At 39.8% G+C, this 13,998-nt stretch overlaps 1 protein-coding gene across 2 annotated transcripts; it reads left to right on the top strand.

Annotated features, from left to right (window-relative positions):
• Positions 1–2,711: 2,711 nt before the first annotated feature.
• LOC147241849 (leukocyte elastase inhibitor-like) lies at positions 2,712–13,431 on the top strand. Of its 2 annotated transcripts, XM_086190737.1 has the most exons (11): positions 2,791–2,857; positions 3,042–3,069; positions 3,255–3,451; positions 5,168–5,317; positions 5,708–5,848; positions 7,021–7,138; positions 9,125–9,267; positions 10,130–10,207; positions 11,660–11,749; positions 11,836–12,016; positions 12,128–13,431. In XM_086190737.1, exons 3-11 carry the CDS (start codon positions 3,260–3,262, stop codon positions 12,352–12,354), a joined length of 1,320 nt encoding a protein of 439 aa, XP_086046863.1. In that variant the 5' UTR covers positions 2,791–2,857; positions 3,042–3,069; positions 3,255–3,259; the 3' UTR covers positions 12,355–13,431. The 2 variants fall into 2 exon arrangements, with proteins under 2 accessions (XP_086046862.1, XP_086046863.1); XM_086190736.1 differs by lacking the exon at positions 3,042–3,069 and having other exon boundaries at positions 2,712–2,857; positions 12,128–13,430.
• Positions 13,432–13,998: the final 567 nt, after the last annotated feature.

The raw sequence follows: 13,998 nt of genomic DNA, 5'->3' as shown, positions 1-13,998 counted from the left end.
AACAGTGTACTGAGCAGGGGTGAGAGTGCAAAGGTCAGGGTGCTGCTGGATTTCCTCAAGGACACTGGGCTTTTTCAAAGGATATGAGGAATAGAGCGGTGAGTTGTTGTTTTTTTCAAATTTTCTTGTTCTATTTCAGTGTTGTGCATGTCTTTTGTGTTGGCTTTAGGGAATTCCCATACATTGTAAGTACATTTTCTGGTTTACGCTCCAGAGCAGAAGGTGGTGGAACCAACTCCCGTAAATCTAAAATAAGTAGAACAGATTTATTTATTCATCAAACTTCAGTTCTGAAATGTCAGCACTTTTGTATAAAAATGTACATAACAATAGGAGGATGTTGATGACAACGTAAAAATTCAGATTGTAAGGAGAAATTCCAAGTTTGACCATTTTCTAGTCTTCATCTCCATGGGGAAATTGTCGTATTCCCATAAAAATGTTGCAATATTGCCAAATCACAATTTTTGAAAGTGTGAGGCGAAACACTGGTCAGTCTTCTGTTGATGAAACTGCTTAACATGTGAGATTTAAAACATGAGGCAGATATTTTCTTGGATGCTAGAATGTTTTGCAGGATGCAGAGCTGCCTGTAATAAGTACAATATTTCATATGTGACAGTTGGAATAATTATCAGGTTGGAGGTCCCTGAGTTTGTGCTCTGTCTTGAATCAGCATTTCAAAGCAGTGATATGAGGATACTTGGCGCAGAGGGCTGACTTAATTTTCAGAAGTCAGTTTTAATCAAACATGAATATAACTACCCGTCAGATTGGAGGTGGCCCCTTCTGGTGTCAGGCATGCAGGACACACTCTCTGGGTTTCCCCTTCGGTGTGTGTTTTCAGAGTTACAGCAAACAAGTCAAACACTGGGAACATGCATGAACGCAAAGGAATTTGGAAAAGGACAGCTTGGTTTCTTTACTTATGTATATGATGATGATTTATACTAAGCCCGGTGTTATAAGTCAGACCTCTGTGTGTTTGTGTTAGATTTTGTGCGTGAAAAAGGTTGGATATTATATCGACTTTTGGTTTTCAGCACCAGGGAACTATCAGCGGTTCATTTTGATCCAACATGCAACAAATCCCTAATGTTCACTCTGCAATTTGGAAATTATTCCTGCATTTGATGCGCTTCATCGTGAAATATTTCAAATGAAGCTTCGCGTATGAATTGCATTCACATACATTTGGTTGTACAATAGAAGAGTCTAACTAAACAAAAGGTAGAGTCCCAGAGAAGAAAGAATAAAAAATGAGATCCTGAAGCCAAAAACAGTAACAAGAATGTTACTGATATTGAGGTCTTTGATATGTTACATTCCACTTACATCTTATGCAGTGCAACAATGCAAGAAAAAACAATTAAAGGCAGTATTTTCAGCCTACTAAAAATCAACCATTTAAATAATTGCCAAAAACAACAATCCCAAAACATGAACCAACCACAAAGCATTTGGGGGCGTGCTTAACTCTGCCAAAGTGAACATTCAGGGCCCTGGCCCTTTCATGCTTGGGCCCTAATTAAAAATGCAAGTAGCAATGAGTGGGTCTTGCATCCCTGCACAAGTGTGTGGCTGTTCTATCAAGTGGGAGTGAGGAGATCATATTTGGATTTTGCAAGAAGGAACAGATTCAAGTGCAAACCGGGGGTTAAGTACTACTTCGTGCATCCATCAAGTGGTGCTAGATAACACACCCACAATTTAATATGTTGTTGTACATCATGTTATGGAAACAGTGACATTTTTATGTGAATCAAATGATTTTTGGTCTGACTGGGTTTCGGTGCAGTGGTCAGCACTGGGATAGGCTCCACCCCCCTGTGACCCTTAACAGGATAAGCAGTAGAAAATGGATGGATGGGTTACATCCTGTAACCACAATGTGGTGCTACAGTATAACTGTGACTTAAAGTGTATGTATGTTCACAGCAGGATTGTCATCAAATGGGCCCGGTTTGCGAAAGATCTTCATCCTCTATGGTGAAACTGGCTGTCCCACCATGAGTACACAAGAGAAAACAGTCAACAAGACCCATCTGCAAGTTCTTAAAGCCTTTCCGTCCAAATTTCAGATGGATGTGGTCAATTCACCAGGAGAAGTACATAAAAGCATTAAAAACAAAGAGCAACTGATTTTCTGTTGCCACCTGGAGGCACTATGACTAATCTGCCATGAAATTTCATAGATTCTCCTTTGGCTCGTACTACACCCCCTCCACCAAGTTTGGAGAAAAATCAGCCTCGGAGCTTTTGTGCAATTCTGCAAACAGACAAACTCCACCCTATATGTTACCTCCCACATGTAGGTAAGAAACCTCAATAAATGGCTCTCCCGTCTCCTGCAGAGCTGGTGATCCTGCAATGGTCTCCTGAAAAAACACTCGGGAGCAAACACTGAGGGCGGCTGATGTCCCGCTGTAATCAACACCTCATAATGACTTGAGCTTCAGATCTAGCCTTGTATGAGGTGGGGTTTTTTTGTTTTTTTTGTTTTTTCTCATTTTAAGTGTTCAAAAAGACTAAGGTCCGCAGACAAACTTGTGACCAGTGGTGTTTTTTTAAATGACATTGTGCAGTACAAACCGTGTCAGTTTTAGGTCATGACTGTACAACGTGAGGTCATGATCACACCCTCTGGCACATTGAAACATGCACCCAAATGATAATATGGAAGGGTGTGTGTCTTTCACTGATGGGTGTGATTTCGAGACATTTTCTCAAGCTTCAGCAAGATCTTCGTCAGCTTGGGTGTGTCTGCATGTATCTCACAGAGATTTACAAACAGAACAGGTCTTCCTTGACGCTACCTCTTGAGAAGTTCCAGGTCTCTTGGTGACTTGAAGCAGCCGTGAGTATAAAAGAATCACTTGACTTTCATGATTAAAGGGAGAGGAGGCTGTAAAGCATATGCAACTAACAGTTCTTTCATTGTACACTTTTCATCTGCTTTACAAAAAGGAAACAGTAATGTTGGTGACCAGAAACTCCATGATTTAGCCAAGTTTGATTATATTTTACTTTTATTTGCACAGCTAAATCAATTTCCACTTGGATTTAAAGGTGAGTAAGACATATGAGCAGGGGAAGAGGGGGATTTGTGCGCACATGTCTGGGATGATTGTGTTGTTGAACACTGTCAAGTTGTGTAATATTAACACTGCAGAAAATACTTTAAAAAAAAACAACTTAATGAAGATTCTATGTGGCCAATCTTTCTGAAATGTTACTGTTAACCTTTTCTTTAGAGAAAATGGCATCATCATCATCATCATCATCAAACCCTCCATCCAAGGCCAACACCACCTTCTCCCTGGCTTTGCTCAAAAAGCTGAGTGAGGATGACAAAACTGCAAATATTTTCTACTCCCCCTTCAGCATCTCCTCAGCCCTGGCTATCGTGATTTTGGGGGCCAGCGGCAACACATCCACTCAGATGTCTGAGGTACATGTCACACGCACGCACACGCGCACGCACAAATGAATACCTGCCTTTGAAAATGAACAATTCAAATGTTGGAGTTTTCATGTTCACACACCCTTTGTCCCTGTTTTTTTTAGCAGTGTTTATACAGGCAAGTTTCCCTGCAAGTCTGTGTCTGGTTCAACACAATACTGGCATTTCTCCACTATATAATTACACAAGCACAAATCACAAAGACACTGGTTAATGTGTGCATGCAAGTTAACAAAAGCTATCCTACGAGTGATATTTCAGTCTAATACTGTAGATCAAATATGATGCACACAGTAAAAAAAAAAATACAAATTTGATACTGTCAATTTTACAACAGTATAAATTTATTTAAAAAACATGACTTCAATTTAAATTCTGATATTGAAATGTATAAGATGAGTAAAATAATTGTTGTCAGACGTGACAGGAAGGATTTAGTGATAATTTCCACCGGAAGGCGTTCAGTATCTGAGGCGCAGCAGTAGAATGTGCCTGCAGAGGTTTTAATTAGTGTCAGCGCAAAGAGTGCGCCTGCTATGTTCTAAATGGGTTCACAGGAAAAGCAGTAATTATTATATGTAGCAAAATGCATACTTCTCCGAAATGAATCACCACAGAAGAAGAGTGTGGTGAAAACAGACCGAACCTCAACAAGCAAGTTTAGACAAATCTGATCCATGATAAACTGAAAAACTGAAGAAAGGTCTTGTAAAATGAAACATATTTATATAAATGTATAATCTGGATTTTTTAATGAGGAGACTAGTATGTTCACACAAATTTAATGAGGTGATCATAGTGTATTTCTGCACAAAGAATGTCAGACACACATCGCTGTATTTGTTAAGAGTATTTTTACACCTTCATACAGGCGTGGTCTTGAGTTATGATCAGGTCTTTGTGAAATTTTTGGAGTGATGAGGTAAATCATGGCTGTATACCAGGTTTAGTGTTGAAGCGGTCACTTTTGCGCTGGGGCTGAAACCACATGCACCTGGATGTGTCTGTCCAGCTCCAAATTAGTAAAGGCTAAATTATTAGAGTCCTAGTCTTCTAATATTCTTTAGCCTCCGGCAACACCAGTTATTTTGCCAAATAATTCATCAGACACTGAACAGAGGCGGTCGAGATAAAAAAAAAAGGTTGGTCTGTCATTTGTCATTATGTACTTACTCTGATTGATTAATTCTATGTATTTACTTAATAACTGCAAACCTGGCAACGTGGTTATTAGATTAGATTTATCTTGAGTTTAAAGGTTTGTGTTGTTAAATGTTGAAGTAAATGTTGCATTTCAGCCAGATGTGGTGATGATGCATGCAGCTGAACAAAGGCAATAGCAAGTTTCCCAGTCAGGCGTTGACAGTGATGTGGTTTGAAAGGAATCCCACTCTGAAGTAGTTCAGCGTTTGTTGGCCAATATAAAAGATTAATCCTGGCTGAGAGTTCATGGTTGTGAAGAAAACATGTATTCACATGCAGTCCCTGTTACTTATGTGTGGCTGTGTCGTCATTTGACTCACAGAGTGATTTTCTTTCACTATGGTTACCATTTTCTGTTTACATGATTTGCTGTGATCCTCACACACGCGCGCACACACACACACACACGCACGCACGCACACACACACGCACACACACACGCACACACACGACTCTGTCTCAGTGACTGTAATGATAAGAGACTAACATTTTTACCCACAGGTCCTCTGCTTCACTGAGCCAGAGCAACCGCAGGAGGCAGAACCGCAACAAATGCAGTTGAGGTCACAGTCCCCGATACACTCATTGATGCAGACACGGACGCGGCCGCAGATACAGCCGACCAGCAAACTCCCGAAGTATCTGCTGAAGGTGGATACGAAGCTAACGATAATGGAATGAAGTGATGGGTGGTGTCATCTTGTGAGGAGTTTCTGGCTTATTTTCAATCTTTGCCTCATCTTCTAAACAGAATCTGGAAATGTGAAACTTCTTGTGATGCTTAAAGTAGTCTAACAAGAACATTTACACGGCAGATCAAACATCCCACTAGCAAAAAGTTGTCATACAGCATTTGCCTCAACATACTGGATGCAAAAGTGTGTCCCAGGGTCACTGATGATTTTGGTGTCTGTTTTCATAAATAAATGAATAAATGAAACACAGGAGCAATGATCCACGTTACCAAAGTTGTCTTTCATCACTTCATTCACTGGTTCAGAGGGTCTTTGTAACACACAGGTCTTCTCTGGCTGTTCGCAGTGTCTGAAAGCTGACAACGAGAAGGATGACATCCACGCTAACTTTACCCAGCTGCTGAGCCAGCTCGTCAAGGAAGACGCTCCGTATGCCCTCAGCATTGCCAACAGGCTGTATGGGGAACAATCCTACCAGTTTCTTGAGGTGAGGGTTTCTGATTAGGTGAGACCACAGATGAGAGAGTCAACTGAAGCCTTATTGCGGTACAACTTGTTATGCGGAGAAACGCTGTGCAATATGACCGTTAACAGGTTGTATATTGAAAACGTACATTTCTGAGTCGCAAAAAAGATGTCGGTTTTTTTGAAATGCACATAGTCAGTGACAATAGCCGGCACATGGAATCATTTTCTTCGTAAGAAACCAAATATTTGGTGCAAAATACATATGAAGTGGTCACAGTCCTCCTCATTCATAACGTTTATGTGACCTACTCATGCACAAATTTATTCTCACGCACTTCAGATTTTTTTTTCTACTTTCTTGTTTTCTTTTTAATCGTTTTAGCCCTACAGAGGAAGCAAACCGATGACTATTTATCAGACTTGGTTTCCTTCTCATAAGACATTGAGCGCTTAAAAAAAAAAAAAAAAGGTTAGCGTTTAAGAACGAGTTTGTTCATTTTAGGCCCAATTTTCTGACTAGTACAGATGCCACAATGCATTCTTAAAATGACGCAATCAAATACCGTTCTCTATTTAAAAAAAAGAAACCTGTTTGGTTTTGGTTACCAACAGATGAGCTGTCGTATAGAGTGCATTTAATTAAGACATTAAGATAAACAATCTAGGATGCAAAAATATTAACTGTTGGCTTTATATTCTATATACTTTGAATTTCACACATTTGAACATAAGCAATTTAAGTTCATGATAACTGGATACAGCTGTCAGTTGTTAGGAAACAAGCATATACACTGCTAATTAGCTTTTGTCTTTGTAATGTTTCTCATTAACACATTCCAGAGCTCCCTTTAATTCCAGGCTGACTGACAATCACAGTTGATGAGTGCCTGGAAACTAAGAGAGTGCAATTAACCATCTTGTATGGGAATCTGTCAGCATGAAAAATAATTAAACGTCCTCAAAATACTTAGGTGGCTATAACATCTTAGAGATGGACTGGCAACCTGTCCAAGTTGTACCCCACCTCAGGCCTAGAGACAGCTGGGATAGGATCCAGGCCCTCCATGAGCCTACACAGGATAAGCGGTTGATGAAAAGAATGGAACATCTTGGTGTCTGTTTGGTGTGGTGTTTTATGTGAGTGTTAAAGTGCTCCATTAGTGCTTTTATAAGTCAAGTTTATGGTTCCAGGACTTCTTAGCAGGAACAAAAAAGCACTACAATGCTGAACTGGAGTCTGTGGATTTCAAAAGCAGTGCAGAGGAGGCCAGGCTCAACATTAATGACTGGGTGGAGAAGAACACGCAAGGTACTGTTATTAATACACACACCCATGCATGCACGCACACGCGCGCACACACACACACACACACACACACACACACACACACACACACACACACACACTGGTTTGTGCAGCTATCTTTATTAGGAAATTTAATTGAATTCTATTATGGCTGCAGACAGCCTAACCCAAGGCCTAATCTAATCCTAAACCTAACCCTTAAGAAATGATGTCTAACCCTAACCTTAACTGTGCCTCAATCCACACCCTAACTCTATCTTTAACCAGGAACACATGAATTCAGGTGTCTTGCATCAGGACTGGTCTTTGGTCCCCATGAGGACTAGAGGTCCAGATTAGTTTAGTGTTGATATCGTAAAAGGTCTCTAATGGGTAACAAAAACCAGGTAGACACACACACACACACACACACACACACACACACACACACACACAGGTGTTACTGTCATTGATGTTCATTCATTTGTTTTTCTCTGCCTTGTGGAACCTAATCTTAACCATCACAATGGCAACACTGACACAAACTGTAACCCCATTCTCATTCCAACTCTAGACAACGCCAACAAAACGTGTCAGATCCCACAACAAGTACAGTGGGCATTTGAGCAGGACCCCACAGACCAGGGGAGAAGGAACTCCACCTTGTCCCAGAATATGTGCACATGGCGTCTCACATTGACAAAGTCCTGCTGCAAGGCCGAAGACACCATTACTGCTACTACACATGGCCCTGGTTATACTGTAGAGCAAAAATGTCAAAATATCACATTTCATGTTTCACAGTGTGACTCCACAGTGCATATTTTTACATAACAGACTGCAAAATAGGCCTGTACAAATCAGATCAAATAAATGGTGATGCTATGGGCACTGACCGTAATAAATAAATGTAACTGTTAAAGTCTTGTTTGGACTGTTGCTTTTAACTTTCGGGTGTGTTCATTTTTGTAGCTCTGGACTTTGACACCAAGTTTTTGTTGGAGTCGCTACTTGTTCTTTAACTGATCCAGTGAGAGAGATCTTTTTTACTGTTCTATTTTGAAGTGCACTGGCATGTTGTCTTTGTTAGTTGTCATTCAAGTCTGATCACCTGCCTTGCCCATGTGCGCCTCTACTGTTTCTCCTCAGTTAATCAGTCCTCTTCAGCCCAGTCCCGCTCCTCGTTGTCTCCTGACAATCAGCTACCTGCTTGTTTAACCACTTTTTCTTATTATTGGTGTTATATTTTAGTCATTTTGTTTTACAGTAGTCATCAGATAGTGCCTTTTGACTTCCTTGGTGTTTTGGACGTGTCATGAAGGATCAAGGGCTCTGGCGCAACCTGCTGGAGGAAACGAGAAAGTCATTAAGCCTGCTTAAACTAAGAATATTAGTTGGTTCGTTTGTTGGAATTACTTTGTGCTTTATGCCCTCATGCTGGCTTTCCTTTGGGCTTGACTGATTATCAGCATGTATGCAAATAGGATCCTGTAGTCATCATTTTTACATTTACTGGAACCTTTTATTTTATCCAGATGACGATAAAATGTATACGTTAGAAAATATGCAACTTTTTTTTACTTTATTTTATTCACAAACCGCAGATTTTTTAAAAATCTATCTATTTTACCTCAACTCCATAAGAAATGCTGCTTGCACTTTTTGTTTGAAGAAATGAATACAAGTTTTCTGTAACACACACTTAAAAGCATTTCAACAAAGTTTTGTGTTGGAGCTTGTGTTTTTCTGAATTTTGCCTTCAAGATTTTATTTTTCTGCATTTGTATAGACTCCAGAAAACAATTATTGGTCTCTTTGTTACAAAACATTGGAACCGGTATTGGCCCTGGAAAGCGGATTATTTTCCACCCCTTATTGTATCTCTCTGTTCCATCCCCATTTGAAGTTTATCCTCTGGTGGCATGTATTAGCAGCTGTGGTAGAAATTCAATTCCCTGAATGTTGGATGAGAGCATTGCTATAAATCATGACCTCTTTACTGTCCACCAGGTAAAATCAAGGACTTGCTGGTCCAGGATGCAGTGGACGACAAGACTAAGCTAGTGCTGGTCAATGCCATCTACTTCAAAGGCAACTGGAGCAAGAAATTCAATGAAGACTTGACAGCTGATGATCAGTTTAAAATAAATAAGGTAACATTTTATGGAGAAACAGGAAGGAACACATGTAGCATTCAGGGTTAGCAACATGATGACTTACATAGACTGTTATGCACAGGCCCCCTATATATATATATATATATATATATATATATATATATATATATATATATATATATATATATATATATATATATATATATATATATATATATATATATATATATACTTGCTATATATATATATATATATACATCACGTAAACATCAGATTGCAAAATTACTTCAACAGAGTTTCCTTTTTCCTGAAACATGACACTACAGGCAGCCCCTCCAATCTCCTCCTGTCTTTGCTGTCCTCTGTTGTGTTTATTTTGTTATGAAATGTGTCAATTTTGGATGAAGGCCTGATGTGTCATTAACAGCGTCACCCCAGGTCCACATGCTACCATTGAAATCACTACTCTGAGTGTTGGAGTTTAAGGATTCATAAGGCGTACTGTTGCATTCCCTATTTTCAATGAAGCATCTTCATGTTTGTTATTTAGAAGGGTTCTTAAGCACAGGTTGTGATTGAGTATTTTGCCTGCTAGTTATTGAAGTAAAGACTTATTTTTTTTTATCTTTGAAAACTTTTGACACTTAGAGTTGGACAGAATTTGAATTAATTCATGATCTGTTTATGCCCTCCTATTTTCATGTGAGATCTCACATTTATACATGTGTTTACTGCTTACTGGTGATACAAAACCATTAAAAATGCTGATTCATTAAGGGCCTGTGATACAAGAAAATCCTATCACAGCAGAATTAAACCAAGCAACAAGAAAACATGTTGTGGGATTAGTGAGAATAACTGACAAGACAAGCGTTTTTTTTTTTCTCTTTGTCTTCAGAACGACGTTAAACCAGTGAAGATGATGGGCCAGAAAAGTAAATTCCCTTTTGCCACCATCCCAGAGGCTAACTGTCAGGTAACCGATCATCTTTCGTTGGAGTTGAATATTTATTCATGGTTGACGGTGACGTTAATAGTGACCCACCTAACTTCACTCTTGCTCATGTATTTGTGGGCACTGATGAAGATGGATTCGCTAATCGTAGATGATGATAGTCATCCCCTACTTGACTTGGCACAGTAAAATAGCTGGCAGGGACAGAAACTGCTGTCTATACCGCTCAACATTAACATAAACCCGTTCATAGTTTTGGAGTAATACTTCACCCAAAAGTGTATTTTTTTGCCTTTCAAGCACTCACAAGTAGGTTTCTTGAGCTCACGAACATGTATGTAACTCCAGCCATCATGGTTGTAGTGCTGCCAGAGTGAACAGGAGCAGCACTCTGGGGTGTTTTTCTCCAGTCAGGGGAAATTGCAAAATAATGTTAAATTTAGTTTAAAAAACAAAACAAAAAACAGGTCTTTCCTTTCAGGTACAACAGCTAGCTGTGATAATTCTGTTGTCTGCATGCAACAGCATCTACAATTGATTGACAGATTGTTCGACTGATTCACACACTCTCTCATCTCGCACTGTGTGCACTCTTGAACAAACACTCTTTCGCGTGTTCTCCTCACTCCTGTCCAATCAACACAGAGTGAAGCTGCCATTGCCACGTATCACAGAAGGTTTTTAGGTTTCTTAAGTATGCTGCGTGTTACACTGTAGATACCTGGGTTGCCTGGTCTGAGTTAATTCAGCATAGATGCATGAGTTTGGGAACTCATACAAATAGCACTGCACCCCTGGCAGCCATGTATATTTAGCTTGAAGCTAATGGAGACTGTCGACTGACAACAACTACAGCAACAAACAACAGCAAAGCTGCACAAGTTCAAGAACATCCACCTCTTCTTTTTTCAGTTACATGTTCAGTAATCCAAAAACACTTTGGGTCAAAACCGAACTTAAGCACATTTGGTTTGGTGCGGCCGCGATCAAGCCTGGACGAGTGTTACAGCTGGACCAACTGAAAGTGTTATACTTTGTCTATTTTTTAGCTCAGATGTGCTCAAAAGTGTTTGTGGATACAGCTGGAGAAAAAAAAATGGATTAAACCAGATGACGCACTTGATGGTTTGTAAAAGAACATCTTGGACAGAAGTTGTCAGTTGCTATCAATATGTGTAGCCAGCTTTTTCTGCAATCCAGAGAGGAAGTGATGCAGGAAGGAAAAACGCTGTTGTGAGCTCACAATACTTGTTTTTTAAGTACTTTACTGTTTTTCAGAAAATACAGGGGTTTTTTTGGAGAAGTTTTAACATGATTAAGGACAATTGGACACACTGAAAATAGTGGATTAAAGATCTGTTTTTTTTAATGAGCAGTAATTAAGTCAATGAAAAGACATTTAAGACTTTAAAATGTTTTTCCAGATGAAGAAATCTATCTGCAAATGTAATGAAAAGAAATGTTTTTGGACAGATCCTTGAATTGCCCTATGAAGGCAAGGACCTAAGCATGCTCATCATTCTGCCCAACGAGATAGAGGACGAGACAACAGGCTTGGAGAAGGTAGGACACATGTACAGCAAACAGCAAAAACTGGATCAGACAAATAGCTTAAAAAAAATAAAACAACTGAGCTTGTATCCACCCAGCTGGAGAGTGAGTTGACCTATGAAAGATTTATGGAGTGGACCTGTCCAAAAATGATGAGTGAAATTGTCGTCGGGGTGAAGCTGCCTCGATTCAAGATGGAGGAGACGTACGACATGAAAGATGTCCTGATCAGCATGGGCATGGTGGACGCTTTCGATGTCGCAAAGAGTGACTTCTCTGGTAAAACATTTGATGAATGATATCAAATGACCGATCAGCAGTAAGATGTACTCGGTGTCTTATCGAGCGAAAGAATACATTTGTTTACAACTTTCTCTCCTTCGATATCAGACATGTCTCAGGCCAACGACCTGGTGTTGTCACAAGTCTTCCACAAGGCTGTTGTGGAGGTGAATGAAGAGGGGACTGAGGCTGCAGCTTCCAGTGCTGCTGTAATGACTGAACGCTCTGCAGTGATTGAAACCAACTTCTTCGCCGATCACCCCTTCCTCTTCTTCATACGACACAACCCCTCTATGAGTGTTCTCTTTGCTGGTCGGTACTGCTCCCCTGAGTGACCTGTGACCTATGACAGGAGGATGATAAATTCATTGTGGGTCTAGAATAAAGTGTTCGACTGGAAGAAAATAGGTGCTCTAACCGTAATTACTCCTAATTTTCCTAATTTTAACCTAATTTTCATCAAGGTTCTTGTCCTATACCTTCAAGACAAGGATTTTGATGGAAAGTTTGAATGAAAAACGTATTTGATTCTTACAAAATAGGTACAGGGTGGCTCATTTGAAATTTTTTGTATCTTCCACATGTGAACCTGTCTGTTAATCTGGTTATTTTCATGCCCCCCCCCCCCATTGCTTTGCCTTTAAACATGGCCAGATCTGTGCTCCATGTCCTGTGCAGCTGCGTACAGCTTCCGTATTCCATGTCTTGTCCTTCATTCTTCTGTCGTAAAACCAAAAGTATTACCAAGAATTTGTCTTTGTGTTTGTCTTTGTGCCACATTCTAATCAGTCCATTAAAGGCTTATTTAAAAGAACATGCCACAAATTGTTCATCATCCTGTAGTGAGACGTGAAGATAGAAACCTTTTTTTTTCTCTGTGGATGCAGAGGTAGAGCTGAAACAGACAGAGAACGGCCGACCTCTCGTTGGCTCAAATGGTGGTGGAGGGCAGTGAATCATACCTCTGACGGTCATCAGATACTCTCTCATCCAAAGTGACCATTGCCTGCATTAATCTTACCAGGGTTGTGTCTAACATGAATTATGAAATTGCAATATAGAATTTTGAGACACTGAAATCTTGAAATTTTGTCAATGTCACAGTAGCATGCAAGCAAGGCTTTATTTGGTAGCCTGCAACAAGTAACCACTCATGACGTTATGTAAGAAGGCTGACGATCATGTTAGAACTGGTGTGAGACATGCATCAGGACCATTTGCTCTTTGGTTTCCTAGAGACCCAGTAAGTTAAATAACTTTATGCGATAAAGTGTCACACTTTCTGTAAAGAGTGAATTGTGCTACCCATTTTTTTTTTCAAATCAAAAGTGCAGTTTTGACATCATATATGGAACATAGAGAAAGAAAAAAGAACTAACCATTCAATTAAAAGTTGTTGCTTCAACAAAATGTTGAGAAATCACATTTGTGTGTGCGCGTGTGTATGTGCATGGGTGTCTGCATGCATCCTTTTTAATGCTACCTATGTCAATAATTCCAGCATTGTTGTTGCAGTGTGGGAGGCCATACCTTTTTTCAGAGGAAAACCGCTCATGTTTGTGAGTAATTTTCCTTCATCAGGCCTGTGTTTCAGGGCTCATCGGTGATAGACAGAATATCATAAATATTCTTATTCATCAGTTTGTGATGTCTAAGCTAGACAATACCCACACTCTGCCATGTAGGTCGACCTTATGGATGACATCTGACTCATGTTGAACCTGGCTCATTACATTTCCACCAAATCTGGCCCACTTTGTACTTTTCAGTGACAAATGTGTCCCTGATCAAGTGAACTGTTTCTATTCCAGACATACATACATGTACTCATTTGTGGTATAACTGTAGTAAATAAGCTTTCAAACCCCGGCGGCATCTTTTTTCTTCAATTTATACAAGAGGCCAGAAGAGGGAGCCGCTGCCCCTGGATCTGTCTAAATGTAGTGTCGTGAAAGAGAGAGAAAGAACAAGGATAGTAT

This window comes from Aulostomus chinensis, chromosome 21, assembly GCF_037954235.1.
Source record: "Aulostomus chinensis isolate RoL2024-O1b breed Wild chromosome 21, RoL_Achi_v1.0, whole genome shotgun sequence".
In the NCBI taxonomy this organism is placed as follows: Eukaryota; Metazoa; Chordata; class Actinopteri; order Syngnathiformes; family Aulostomidae; genus Aulostomus; species Aulostomus chinensis.
This window is presented reverse-complemented; position numbering and strand designations above follow the sequence as displayed.